Genomic DNA, 13,484 nt, shown 5'->3' with positions numbered 1-13,484 from the left:
TTGTAACTAAGGAGAGTCCTGCCTCTTTTTTATTTTTCTGCAGTTCTGTGCTTCAGAAAGAATCAAATCCATCCACTTAATTGTCTTTAAGCACAGCTTTCGCAGCAGCCCAAATTGTCCTCCCACAGAATCCAGTGTCCGGTGGAATAAGGACAAACCACACTCCTCTGGCTAATAAGCAAAACTTTAGTAAAGAGTAGCCGGAATCTCTCTCTCTCCGATCTTCCCAGATCACTCTTCTCTCCGGTTGATGATGATAGTAGAGGTATTGTGGTGCACTGTATACTGGGCTAAACGCAGGGGTCGATACCAGATGATCAGGTTGGGCACGGTCCCTGTCCCACGTGGGGCTCACTGTCTTATGGGGAGGGAGAACAGGTATTTTATAGAGAAGGGAACTGAGACACAAAGAAGTTGTGTTACCTAAGGTCACACAGTAGACAAGTGGTAGAGCTGGGGTTAGAACCCAGATTCTCGGACTCCCAGGCTCGTGCTCTCTCCGCTAGGCCATGCCGCTTCCGGGCACAGGTAGGAGGGAGCTGGGCAGTTAGTTCTCAAGAGGCTTTTAGATGAACGTCTGTCAAAGTAATTTCCCACCTAGTCATCCGTTCTTGTGGCGAACACCTGCTGGGTGGTTTATAGCATCATGTGGCGATTGTTTTATTTTGGGTTTTTGTATATTTAAACATTTTCAAAAAGGCTCAGACATGAGCCCGTATTCAATGTAGGAAAGGGCAGAGCTTGTAGCGTAAGGCATTTTGATGTGAGCGAGCCTGTCTTCTTGTAAATCGGAGAGTTACGGCAGGGATGAAGCATGGTTACTGCAGTACCGTCTTCTCCGAGGCCTAGACTAGTTGTTGAGGCATTTCTTCGGTTTCCCCTTCAAGGTTAGTTAATAACTCACTTTGCTAGGAAGAGATTTCTTTTAGTTATTTTGAATTTACGTATTCATTTCTTCCCCACTTCTTATCTGCCCATTTTTGCCTCCCTCCCCCCATTTCCGGGTATGCACCTGTATTTTTTTTTTTAAAGATCTCTAACCTTGACTGTTTTCTAATTCCTAAATTGTTATCTATTAATGTCAGGAAGCATTTGTAGTTAACTGTAATTTCACTTTACCCAGGAGAAAATGTTTACTGTATCTTAAATTCCTTCTTGACCCACCTCCCCTTAGACTGTGAGCCCCATACGGGATGGAGACTGTGTCTGATCTGGTTACCTCATATCTACCCTGACACATAGTACAGTCTTCCCACATAAAAGCACCTAACAGATACTGCAGGTATTATTACTAAGCTAATTGAAACTCCTTGTCACCGCCAATCAGTGGATCTTATTTATTGAGTGCTTGCTGTGTGCAGAGCACTGTACTAAGCGCTTGGGAGAGAACACCGTCAGCTTTGAGATAAAAGTGAGTTGGGCTGAGTCAGAGTCTCGGTGGTTTAAATATTTAAACCTGCTGCATGATGAAGCTTTCCAGGGCAGTGTTATACATATGTCGTCCTGCGATAGTAAATTTTTTTTGGAAATATAATGTGAATCTGATTTAATTTGTCATCTTATTTGAGGTGAGACATATATGGTGGCCTATATAGTCTGCTGCTTAGTAGTAGCATATTCATTTTTTTAATTTCTTAATTTTTTTTTTTTTTGCAGCATTGTAAGTAGGCAAATATTAGAAGAAGAATACTTGCCATGAAGATGCTTTTCCGGGTCAGCTGGCCATTCCAGCGCATGGCTCCTGCTCCCTCCTGTTGTAGGCGGAGTTCCCCCGCGCTGAGGAGGGTCTACCGGGTCGGCCGACTCCTTCACACTGCCGGGACGATTCGGAGCGACAGGGCCGCCCCGGTTTTCACCAGAGCTTTGGCCTTTGGGGACAAAATTGCCATCGCTGACCAGCGTGGGCAGTACTCCTACAAAGACCTCTACTTCAAGAGCCTCCGCTTGTCCCAGCACATCTGTAGATTGCGCGATTGTCCCGATGGAGACGTTAAAGAAGAAAGAATCTCTTTCATTTGCTCCAATGACGTTTCTTACGTCGTGGCCCAGTGGGCCTCCTGGATGAGCGGAGGCATTGCCGTGCCTCTTTATAGGAAGCACCCAGCTTCCGAGCTGGAGTACTTCATCCAAGATTCCCAGAGCTCGTTGGTCATTGCAGGAGAAGAGTATGTGGATCTCCTAACCCCCGTCGTCAAGAAGATAGGGGTTCAGCTTCTGCCACTGACGCCCGCTGTCTTCGACAGTGGGAGAGGTGAGCAGGCAGCAGAACTCTGTCCAGAGAGAGAGTGGAAAGACAGAGGTGCCATGATCATCTATACAAGTGGGACTACAGGAAGACCAAAGGGAGTCCTTAGTACGCACCGGAACATCAGAGCCGTGGTGAGCGGGTTTGGATGCGGGGCCACAATAGCCGCCTCGCCGTAAAAACGTTCTGTTCTAGCACTGGACCATTTATCGATCAGTCTAGGCCGCCCTGGCTGGAAAAATGAGTCATCCTGGAAGCGATGCCCCGGTGGTCAAGTCCAATTTAATATTACTATTCAATTGCTTTCCGTCAATCAGTTGTATTTACTGATCGCCTACTGTATGTCACGCTAGGTGCTTAGAAGAGTTCGGTAGCGTTGGCAGACATGTTCCCTGCCTACGAGGACCTTGCTTGCCTTGGCGAGAGTTAAATTACAAAATTAAAAAACACCCAACTCTAGTTCAGATAAGCAAAGACCAGATAGTGCTGAGCTAAATATCCCCCAAACTAGCCAGTCATCAGCTGGGTGTAAAGATTTCCTTAAGTAAGCAGTCTCATTGTTCTTGGGTCATGTAAGATCAAACCATTAAAGGAAATGAATATTTTTTAAAATTCTAGAAACTTGCTTTACTTCTGTAGTAGAATAACTGCATCAAAATATACCCATGTGTGGTGTGGGCAAACAGACTTCTCTTTATGCACTTCCATCTGTGACCTTTGGTCATTTGATATTCGCCCCACCTGTAACCCCACAGCCCGTATGTACATATCCTGAAATTATTATAAATTACTTATTTATAATAAATATAAATTACTTATTTTTTCATATCACTGTCTGTCTCTCCTTCTGGATTCTAAGCTCATTATTGGGAGGGAACATATCTGTTAATTCTGTCGTATTCTCCCAAGCCCTTAGAACCGTGTTCTGTGCATCATCATCATCGTAATAATGGTATTTAAGTGCTTATTATGTGCCAGGCACTGTATTATAGTAAGCACCCAATAGATACCATTGATTGACTTTAGGATTATATTACTTTGAAGCATTTCTTTCTGAGGACGTAGAGATGATGCTTGCTGCTCATTGTCTTCCCAAAGGAAATAGAAAGCAAGACAGAAGGCAGACTTTGGCTAAATAAAACCATGGGGTACCCTCACCGCGAATGCTGTGTGTAACTCGGGCCACCACATCTGAGGGAGGATATAAGAACCGGAGAAAGTACAGAAGAGAGCAGCCAAGATGACCGGGGGAATGAAGAAGGTTTTTAAGAGGATAGATTATACTGAGAAGCAGTGTGGTCTAGTGGATAGAACACGAGCCTCTGAGTCAGAAGCACCTGGGTTCTAATTCCGGCTCTGCTCTTTGCGTGCGGCTTGGCCTTGGGCAAGTCACTGAACTTCTCTCTGCCTCAGTTACCTCACCTGTAAAATGGGGGTTAAGACTGTGAGCCCTCTGTGGGACATGGGCTGTGTCCAACCTGATCATCTTAGATCTATCCAAGCACTTAGTGAGCGCCTGGCACGTAGCGAGCACTTAAAAATGCCATTAAAAGGTTTCAACCCTTCAGTCTGGAAAGACTCAGACTACAGAGTCTACAAAGTCATAGGAATGGGCTGAACAAGGAGTTGTTCACCAAATCTTGGGTCAGCAGGATAAGGGGTTACCCAGGGCAACACGAGGCTGGTAGGTTCTGAACAGACGAAATCAATCAGTCATATTTATTGAGTGCTTACTGTGTGTATCCTTGCTTTTGGAATCTGTTCTCAATCAGTCAGTGGTACTTATTGAGCAAGAGAACTCAAGTTTTTAAGAAAATCTGAATTTGGATCCAAAAATCAGTGCTCCGTAACGATCCTTAAAATTTTACATTTTTCCAACTCAATATTTCCTGGATGCCCTCCCCCGACCAAACCCCGACCTAGACAGTCATTTTCAAAACTGTGAGCCGTTGTTGGGCAGGGATCATCTCTATCTGTTGCCGAATTGTACTTTCCAAGCGCTTAGTACAGTGCTCTGCACACAGCACTCAGTAAATACGATTGAATGATTTCAGAAGGGCTTTGAAGACGAGCGGTGTCAAGAGAGAGGGAGTTCCAGGTAAAGAAGCAGCGTGGCTCAGTGGAAAGAGCACGGGCTCGGGAGTCAGAGGTCATGGGTTCTAATCCCGGCTCCGCCACTTGTCAGCTGTGTGACTTTGGGCAAGTCACTTAACTCTCTCAGCCTCAGTTACCTCATCTGTAAAAATGGGGATGAAGACTGTTAGCCCCAGGTGGGACAAACTGATCACCTGGTATCCCCCCCAGCGCTTAGAACAGTGCTTTGCACATAGTAAGCGCTTAACAAATGCCATTATTATTATTATTATTAGTTGTGCGTGGCCAATCCCGAGCAGGTTTTGCCTCAATATCTACAACCGCTGTTGAAGACTAAGAAACTAGCTCTCATTCGGTGTATCTGGGGTTTAGTTTATACAGTCAGTTCTGCTGTAACTCAAGTGTTAGGTTCTTAAAAACCTCTGTCTAAGGAAAACTCCTTCTCGCCTTGACGGAAAACTCCCTCTCGCCTTGACCACCCTGCTCCCAGCCATCTCTTCTGACAGCGCACTGTGTTCTATCCATATAGATGCACGTTGTCAGAAAGAAGGTTCCCTATTGCTGCGGTAACAGTCTGTTGAAAACTCCCAGGGAAACGTGTGTTATTGGAGAACTGGCTCTATTTGCCGTCCTTAGTGCCCTTCACTCAGGACATTCAGGAGTTATTTTTTTTTTTAGGAGCGTCTCGCTTTCAAAGAACTCATATTCTTCTAAAAGAATATGTCCCGTAATCAGAACAGGGACAGTCTTCTGGGTGAAGGGGAGGATTATCCTTTCCCGTGCACCATGGGGACAGATAGCTGAATGATTAGGAGGGGCTTAAACGTGCCCCCCTAAACTAACTGCCTTCCCATCCCCCTCTTTCTTGCTTACCTCCTGAAATCAACTGGGCCTCCTCATTGGAACGGGCATTACCAGAGAGTGAGACTTGAGTAATTGGATTTCCCTTCTCTGTCCTCCGCCCCTTGAGCCGAAAAGCTCTGCGGTGTCAGAGGGAAAGGGGTGGAACCAGAGCATCTCACTGACATAGACGAAGGTGGTGTCTTTTGACATCATTTGAAAAGCCCTGAGGCCTTGTTTTTCCTGCCTTTCAGGTTACTGGGCTGGTTGACAAATGGGCCTGGACAAAAGAAGATGTGATCCTCCATGTACTTCCTCTCCACCATGTCCACGGGATAGTCAATAAGCTGCTCTGTCCCCTCTGGGTGGGAGCTACTTGTGTCATGCTGCCGGAATTCAATGCTCATGAGGTATGTCGGGCTGCGAGGGCAGGAGGTTGGCTGAGAGACTTCGTAGCCCCGTGTTTCGCAATTCCTCGATATTGGCTTGAAAGGCCTTGGGTAGAAGCGTGACCCCTCTGGGCGGGCGTTCCAAGGCAGCAGACCGATTGACAAGCTTAATGACATTCATTCATTCATTCTGTCTTTTTAATTGAGTGCTTACTGTGTGCAGAGCACTGAACTAAGTACTTGGGACAGTCCAATACAACAATAAACAGACACATTCCCTGCCCACAACGAGCTTACAGTCTAGAGCTGGGGGGGGGGGCGACAGACATTAATACAGATAAAGTAAAGCTATGTACATAGGCGCTTTGGAGGTGGGAGGAGGGAAGAACGAAGGGAGCGAGTCAGGGTGACGCAGAAGGGAGTGGGAGAAGAGGAAAAAGGGGGTTTAAGGAAGGCCTCTTCCCTCAGGACTATTTATTACTATATTGTACTCCCAAGCGCTTAGTACTTGGCACACGATAAGCACTCAATAAATAGGATTGAATGAATGCACGACTGGAATGAAATGGGCCCGTGTGGATAAGCATGAGAAGCAGCGTGGCACAGTGGAAAGAACCTGGGCTTGCGAGTCAGACGTCGTGGGTTCTAATCCCGGCTCTGCCACTTATCAGCTGTGTGACTTTGGGCGAGTCACTTGATTTCTCTGTGCCTCAGTGGCCTCATCTGGAAAACGGGGATGAAGACTGTGAGCCCCATGTGGGACAACCTGATCACCTTGTATCTACCCAGTGCTTAGAACAGTGCTCGGCACATAGTAAGTGCTTAACAAATACCAAAATTATTATTATTATTATAAGGCCCGGGCCCAACAAGGATCAAGTGGTTCTGGCTGAGTACCTGGGCACTGCCAGTCTTGCCCTCTGGTGTCTTGCCCTCTGGTGAGTCGCCCAACTTGTCAAGGAGGAGAAAGTCACAAGGGTGGACTCGGATGGAGTCTTGGGTTGATGGGCTACTCCTGGGCCTCCCCGGGGGGGTCGGATCTGGAGAAGGAAACGGATGGACGACACACCTTGTTTCTCAAGACCCGCGTGACAGGAGGGGTTATTTGCCGTATTCTTCGGCCCTGGCGTTCCAAACGCGCCCTCCCCTTAATGCCCTCGATTGGCGACATCCTGATGCTGCCGCCTCCTTAGCGTATCCCCAAGACGAGCTGCTTCCGCCCGAGTGATAGTGGGGTAATTAATGGAGGGAAGAGGAAGCGTTGGCCTCCAAGAAGAGGTAAACCAAAACGGGGCACTCTTCTTCACGTCCTGTGGCGTTCGGTGATTGATTGTCCCTTCTCCGCTCATGTTTCTCGGTGCTGTTCTCCCGACATCCGCGAATCAATGAGCTGACGTTGAAGAATGGTTTCTGGAGGAGGGAGGGGAGAGGGGCACCTGAGGCTGCGCTGGCTGTTCAGAGCGCTCAGCAGGGATTGACAGCTAAGGGCGAGGACGACGGACAGCAATTGAGGACATTTGATGTTGACCCTGAAAGCCGAACTCAGGCAGGTGAGGATTGGCCCTGAAGCCATTTGCGATGCGGGGGGGCCCGCTGTGGGCGACTTGGTCCCCGGAGCACCTCCGTTTTGTTGGGTCTCGGAAGGATGTAAATTGCCCTTCCCTCCCCCACCCCCTTCCCTTTTAGAGGGCTTCCCCTGGGAGTGCGGTGGTTTGATTGGCACTACAAAGAAAGCTCGCAAGGGTAAATCAGGCTTTCTTGTGCAATTTAATGCAAGCTGCCTTTCAGTTCTAGCCCATTTTCACCAGCTGTTTACAAAATGCCCTTTGCTCCCCAAATCAACTCTCAGAAAAGCAGCCCTCTTCCGACTGGGGTTTTCTCTGAAGGAATTAGGATTTGTTGCTTTAGGTTTTTCTCCCACTGAACCTCGAGAAGGAAGTCGGTTACAGAAAAAGAAACCGGATCGGGAGCTAAGCTAAGCCCCTTGACGTACGGACCAGAACCAGGTGAAAAACTTTCTCTCCAACTGACTGCAGATGTATTTACCTTTTAAGCAAAGCTGGATCAAGGGAATCTTGGTGGGGCGGATGACTGCTGGAATTTCTTAGCACTAAATTAATAACTTATTACTGACCCAGATTTGCTTAATCCAGGCTTAACTTCCAGTTACCGTGTTCGGTTTAGTCTTCTCTTCCTCCTCCCCTGGGAAACCGGAGAAGATATGTGGAAAAGCGACTCCGAATGAGAAAAGACTGAAAGAATTAAGATTGTTGAGCTCGGAGAAGGGAAAGCTAAAGGTTGACATTTGTCCTCTCTTTGAGAATAACAAGGGTTTTTGGGGGAGGAATACTGGCCAGATGGTCCCTGTGACCCTGACCAGCAGTCTCCTGGATTCCTGGAGAGCTTTTCTTTGGCTCTAAGAAGAACTTGACTTTCAAGGGGATGAAGAGGCAGGCAGTCCCTGGAGGGATCTTTAAGAAAAGGGTTAATAGCCATTTTTCCTGGTTGTTTGGTTCTTCAGCTGCCCAGGGCAAGAGGGACTACCAGATGATCTTTCCAGGTCCTTTCCAGTTCTCTGATTCTGCTAAATAACAATAATTAATAATTATGGATTTTATTCAGCGCTTAATGCATGAGGTTAGCTCTGGGGGCGAAAGTGCTCCTCAGAGACAGGAATCACTGCAGGGCAGTTTGAGGTTGAGGGAGGATAGATCGCTAGAGGCGATGTCCATTGGCCTAATAACCCGAGGGCTCTTTCTGTCCAGGTGAGTGGTTTCTAGTCCACAGTATCACAATAACACCCTAGTCGGTTGCTGTTGCAATCATTTACTCATTAGGTACTTTTAAAAGACACTGGTTGCTTCTAGGGTTCAGATAACCAGTCCTGTACCTTGGAGGCCTTCAATTTTGAAAGTGTTGCAGGCTGTCCTCCTACTCTGGAGTTTTCTCAACTTTCCAGCTCCCTCGTCTCTGCCCAGTTCTAAGCAGACCAAGCAAAGGGAAAAATATGACCGCACGTTCTCGTCTTGGAGACTGACTCTTGCCAACTGTGATCCGGGGGCCATTTGCGATCGATCCACAGAGGTATCCGGTGGCCCACGCTGGCTTCCTTTACCCTTCCCCTTTGACTGTGTCCCCACCTCCCCTCAGTGTCGGTTTGTGATGGAAGGGTTCTCAGCCAATGCAGCGAGTAGGTAGGAGGAATACAGAGCTAGCTCGTCAAGAATCAAATCCAAATCAAAAGCTACCTGGAAGCAGACCACAGATTCTCACGGGTGCAGCTGATAAGCAAAGTATTCTCGTGGCTTCCTCTATTTCATTTATGAGAAGGTGGCCACCAGGAAAATCCTACGGCAGATCATTGCTCAAACCCGAGACGAAACGATCACTAGCCCCTGGGCCTGCCGGTAAAGCCTCTAGAGTAATTTGATCAGACTCGCAAGGAATTTTCAGGGGGCCGAAAATGTATTTATGAAAAAGCACATTGGGCTTGTTTTTGAGGACTAGAACGTTGTAATCTCTATCACCTGTGAAACGAGTAGCGTTCTTTTTCATCAGCCCATATGTTTTGTAGCTTGCGGCCCTTGAACCAAGAAACCCTTCCCTGTCGTTGTTCTTGTTAAACTCTTAAGAAGTTGGTTGCTAAGTATTCCCAAGCACCAGTATCCACAGGACATAGTAAAATTCTGGGGAGGAGAGCATTTATACTTCAGGCCCGAGGAAGTCTCTAGGCCGGGCCTGTACTTGGAAGGGACCGATCCCTTCTGGGGGCTGGACACCCAGTTGTAACACCTCGCTCCTCTAGTGCTAACCTTCTCACTGTGCCTCGATCTCGCCTGTCTCTCCTCGGACCCCTAGCCCACGCCCTGCCTCTGGCCTGGAACCCCCTCCCACCTCTAAGCCGACAGACAACCACTCTCCCCCGCGTCTAGGCCTTATCAAAGGCACGTCTCCTCCAAGAGGCCTTCCCAGACTAAGCCCCACTTTTCCTCATCTCCCACTCCCTTCTGCGTCACCCCGACTCGCTCCCTTTGCTCTTCCCCCTTCCCAGCCTCAAAGCACTTAGGTACGTATGTCATTTTATTTATCTGTAATGATGTCTGCCTCCTCAACTCTAGGCTGTGAGCTTGTTGTGGGCAAAGAATGTCACTATTTACTGTTGTAATAGTATTGATGGTATTTAAGCGCTTACTATGTGCCGAGCACTTTCTCAAGCACTTAGTACAGTGCTCTGCAAACAGTAAGCGCTCAATAAATACGATTGAATGAATAAATGAACACCAGGGTCCAGTGGCACAGCACCACAATAATGCCCTGGTCGGTTGCCGTTGACCTTGCTTTTGTCATCACTTACTCGGATTAGGTTCTTCTAAAAGACACAGGCTGCTTTGGGGGTTCACTTAACCGGTCCCGCACCTTGGAGACCGTCTAATTTGGAAGTTTTGCAGGCTCTCCTCCTGGCCCTGGAGTTTTCTCAATTTTCCAGCTCCCACCTCCCTGCCCAGTTTTTCCTAAGTAATTGGCCGGGCTCTAATCGATGTCACCGGACACGTGAAGACAGCCGGTGTAAAACAGCTCTTCCTCAGAGAAGGGTCTGGAGAATCGAGCTGGTCCTTCTTTCTGGAAGTCCCTGGAGAAGTCACGCAGCTGGCTAATAACCCTGGAACCTGGGTCTCCTGACTCCCAGCCAGGCCCATGCTCTTTCCACAAGGCCTCGCTACCTCCCGAACCTAATGTTCATGTGGATTTGTATTCCCGGCTCCCTAATGGAAATGGGGTGCATAAATAAAATATTCGATCCCTACTGGAAGCTCTGTACCTCAATATGTGATTGTGTTCAGCGTGGTTTACTGGAACTGGGGGGAAAAAGAGGGCCCACTTGAGAATAATGAGGATGTTGCTAGACAAACTGCATTCACAGTTAAAGGGGACTGACTGTGTAAGAGAATGCTGCAGTTGTCTACGCGGCACTGAGCTCAAGGCATTGGTGGTTGGTCGCCTGTACTCGAAGAAGACATTTTTCTTGTAGTGGCAACATAGCTCTCAGATCTGTTATCCCTCAAAAACCGACGCTTGGAAGAAAGGTAGTGCTGCTCTCAGGGAATATCATGTTGGTTATCCGTGACTTGAGAGAGGTGATATGATGTCCTACTCAAAGAAAAGGATGGTTGGTGGATGAACTGCCTTTGATAACTTCTTGCAAACCTTGGCTTTGAAAGGAATGGGATTTTACTTCTTTGTAACTCTGCCTTCGGTCTTTAGCATCCATTACAAGGTAATGTCTTTTGATGTGTGGGGATAAAATAAAAAATGGAAAGCGGAGCTTCTCGTAGGCAGCTATGTCATTAGGGCCCAGGGTAAGTACTCATTTCTCTCAGTATGCCTGAAGCATAGCAAGAGTTTAAAAGCTTCAGCCTGGAATGCAGAGGGGCCATCAAATAGCACCGATGGATAAATGATTAAAATCAGATTCATGCAGAGCATAAACAGTTTGGGGTTATAACAGACATGAGAATGAAGGCACCACAGTTTGATTTCCTTTTGAAGAAATAATTGTTTCTGCCACACGTCTTCCTCAGAATAACCTGTGTTGAACTAACCTCCAGGATTTTTTTCCACTTAGAAGAGAGCCATGCGTGGTGATTATCCTGCTCCGTGGACATCATTTAAATGATCGGGATAGAACAGCACAAATAAACTATATTTCTCTGAGAGGGCAGGGTTACCGGAATTGGAGGTCGTCCAGCCGTCTCTAGGCGCTGTGGTTCCCACGTGTATTTTGAAGGCACTCCTGGTTTTGTAGCACGGCCGCTACCTTGCTGAATGAGGGCCTGAGCTTCACTAGGGCCACTAAACAAGCACTGTTTGTTCTCTCAAGGGTTCCATATTTAAGAAATACCAAAAGCCAACCCCCTGCCCCGCTCCAAACCATTCCATTGTCTCCAAAACTCTCTTGGGGGAAGGAGAAGCCAGTGAGGGAGAGGATGGGAAGATAAGGGAACAGTTTCACTTGAATCAGTAAAATTGTTTTTTTTAGGGGTTGGGGCTTTTTCCCACCTTTTATCATGTGGAAAATTCTAATGGGGTAGCTTGCTCCTTGGGTTTGCCCTGGTTTACTGGGCATTTGTCAGGATGGACCCTCAATCAGAGCAAATGCACGGGGCAGACCCCGCCTCTGCCCATCTCAGGGAACATGCAGAAACCTCATCAGGCAACTTTAGGGAACACGCTGTGACCCCCGCTCTTTTTGGTCCCTTCCATGTTGGAAATAGGACTCAGTCGTCGCCTCGCTCCCCTTGCAGCCCCAGTCTTTGGCTGGGTGTGGGGGCGGCTCTCATCCTCAATTCTGTTTCAAGCCCCGAGGAGGATTTGAGGGGGTCAGCAGGGGCTGTCATTTGAGTTTCCGGACACGGCCAGGAGGAGCTGCAGAGGGTGAATGAGAGAATGGCTTTCTGTGGGCTGACCCCCTTCCCTCTTGCACTCTCTCTCTCTCTCCGAATAGCTCTCTCCCCGGCCCTGCCACTTCTCTTCCAGTCCCACTGGCATAGATGCCCTCTCCAGCATTTCTCTCTCTGGCTGCCCTCTATCAATTCTCCTCTCTCCCAGAATCCTTAAATCCTCATGTCCTTTAGGTCCAGTTGCCCTCCCTTCTCTGCTTATGACATTTTCCTCCCTCCAGTTGCCCTCTTCTCCTGATGGGTTTTTTTTCCCTACCCTAGGAGAGCGATAGGTAAATCCACAACTTACACCTGTACTTGGTAGAGATTTGAAGGTCATGTTTAAAAGGGGCTGCCGAGCTACTAAAGCTGTGTTTTGTGTTATCTACTTGTTTCACACTGGAAGATGTACTTTTTAGTCATCATCACAGCTCTCAGATAGCAAGCAAGGCAATGCCACATCTCCTCTGGAACCTTATGCAAACCGCTCTGCAACAGGCTCCTTTTGAAAAGGGAACCACTTCCATTACAATGTGCCCAATCAAAAACTTCTCCATGGAATTGGTGTTCCGTGATGGGCCACTCGACAAAGAACTGCAACTTTTCCTAGGTGTTTTTTTTTTCAGGAAAGTAAAAGCCAATTTTAATTTGAATAAACCAAGAGAGCTCATTTTTGTTCATTGAGATTGCTTGGCTGATATTATTTAGAGGATGAGATCCCTCGGCTTTGTGGGAGACACCTTCAGATTACTCATTGCTTCTCTGCAGGTTAGAATCAGCTCTGATGTGATCATTTCTTTCTCATCTGCTTTGATTTTCCTGCCTTTCAGCCTTTAACCCAGTGGGAAAGCAGCACTATTTTTCACTTTAACTGCAAGAGGGATTTTCATTTCAACAGCATTTCTGCCCAACGTCAGTCAAGCAGTCGTATATATTGAGCACCTTCTGGGTGCCTCTTGGAAGGGTAAAATGGAATTAACATAGATTAAGACTTGGAGCCCCACTGGGACATGGACTAGCCCCACGCTTAGTTGAGGGCCTGGCACATAGTAAGTGCTTCGCGAATACCATTTCAAAAGAAGTGTTCAATAAATCTATTGATTGATTGGTTGATTGAAGCAGTTGATGCAGTAGTCAAGCCGGAACACGACAAGTTCCTGGAACAGCGCGTCGGCAGGTTGGATGGAAAGAGAGAGAGAGGCTAAGCCCTGGAAATGTGGAGGCAAAATCGACAGGATATGGGGATAGACTGAATATGGGGGATGGAAGAAGAGGGAGGAATGAAGGATAATGAAGGATAAGATGGGAAGGATAGCAGCTTTGTCAAATGGGACAGAAAAGTTATTCTGAAGTCTTCCTCTTAAACCCGATCAAGCCAAAAGAAATGGAGTTTTCTTGGCACTTTCTTGCATGCAGTTGAAGGTTGCTTTTTGCTTTGGAAAGGAATATTTCAGAACCTCTTCCTCTCTATGCTTCAGG

General features: G+C 47.4%; 1 protein-coding gene across 1 annotated transcript in view; it reads left to right on the top strand.

Moving 5' to 3' along the window:
• Positions 1 to 13,484, top strand: part of ACSF3 (acyl-CoA synthetase family member 3) — a 169,066-nt gene that overhangs the window by 9,760 nt on the left and 145,822 nt on the right. Inside the window, exons 2-3 of the mRNA XM_029075693.2 lie at positions 1,657 to 2,379; positions 5,434 to 5,589. Coding sequence (XP_028931526.1) covers positions 1,696 to 2,379; positions 5,434 to 5,589 — 840 coding nt within the window. The 5' untranslated portion in view covers positions 1,657 to 1,695. The remainder of the gene's footprint in view (positions 1 to 1,656; positions 2,380 to 5,433; positions 5,590 to 13,484) is intronic.

Source organism: Ornithorhynchus anatinus, chromosome 11 (genome assembly GCF_004115215.2).
Source record: "Ornithorhynchus anatinus isolate Pmale09 chromosome 11, mOrnAna1.pri.v4, whole genome shotgun sequence".
Taxonomy (NCBI): domain Eukaryota; kingdom Metazoa; phylum Chordata; class Mammalia; order Monotremata; family Ornithorhynchidae; genus Ornithorhynchus; species Ornithorhynchus anatinus.
The sequence above is the reverse complement of the archived record's forward strand: the minus strand, read 5'-3'. Positions and strand labels throughout refer to the sequence as shown.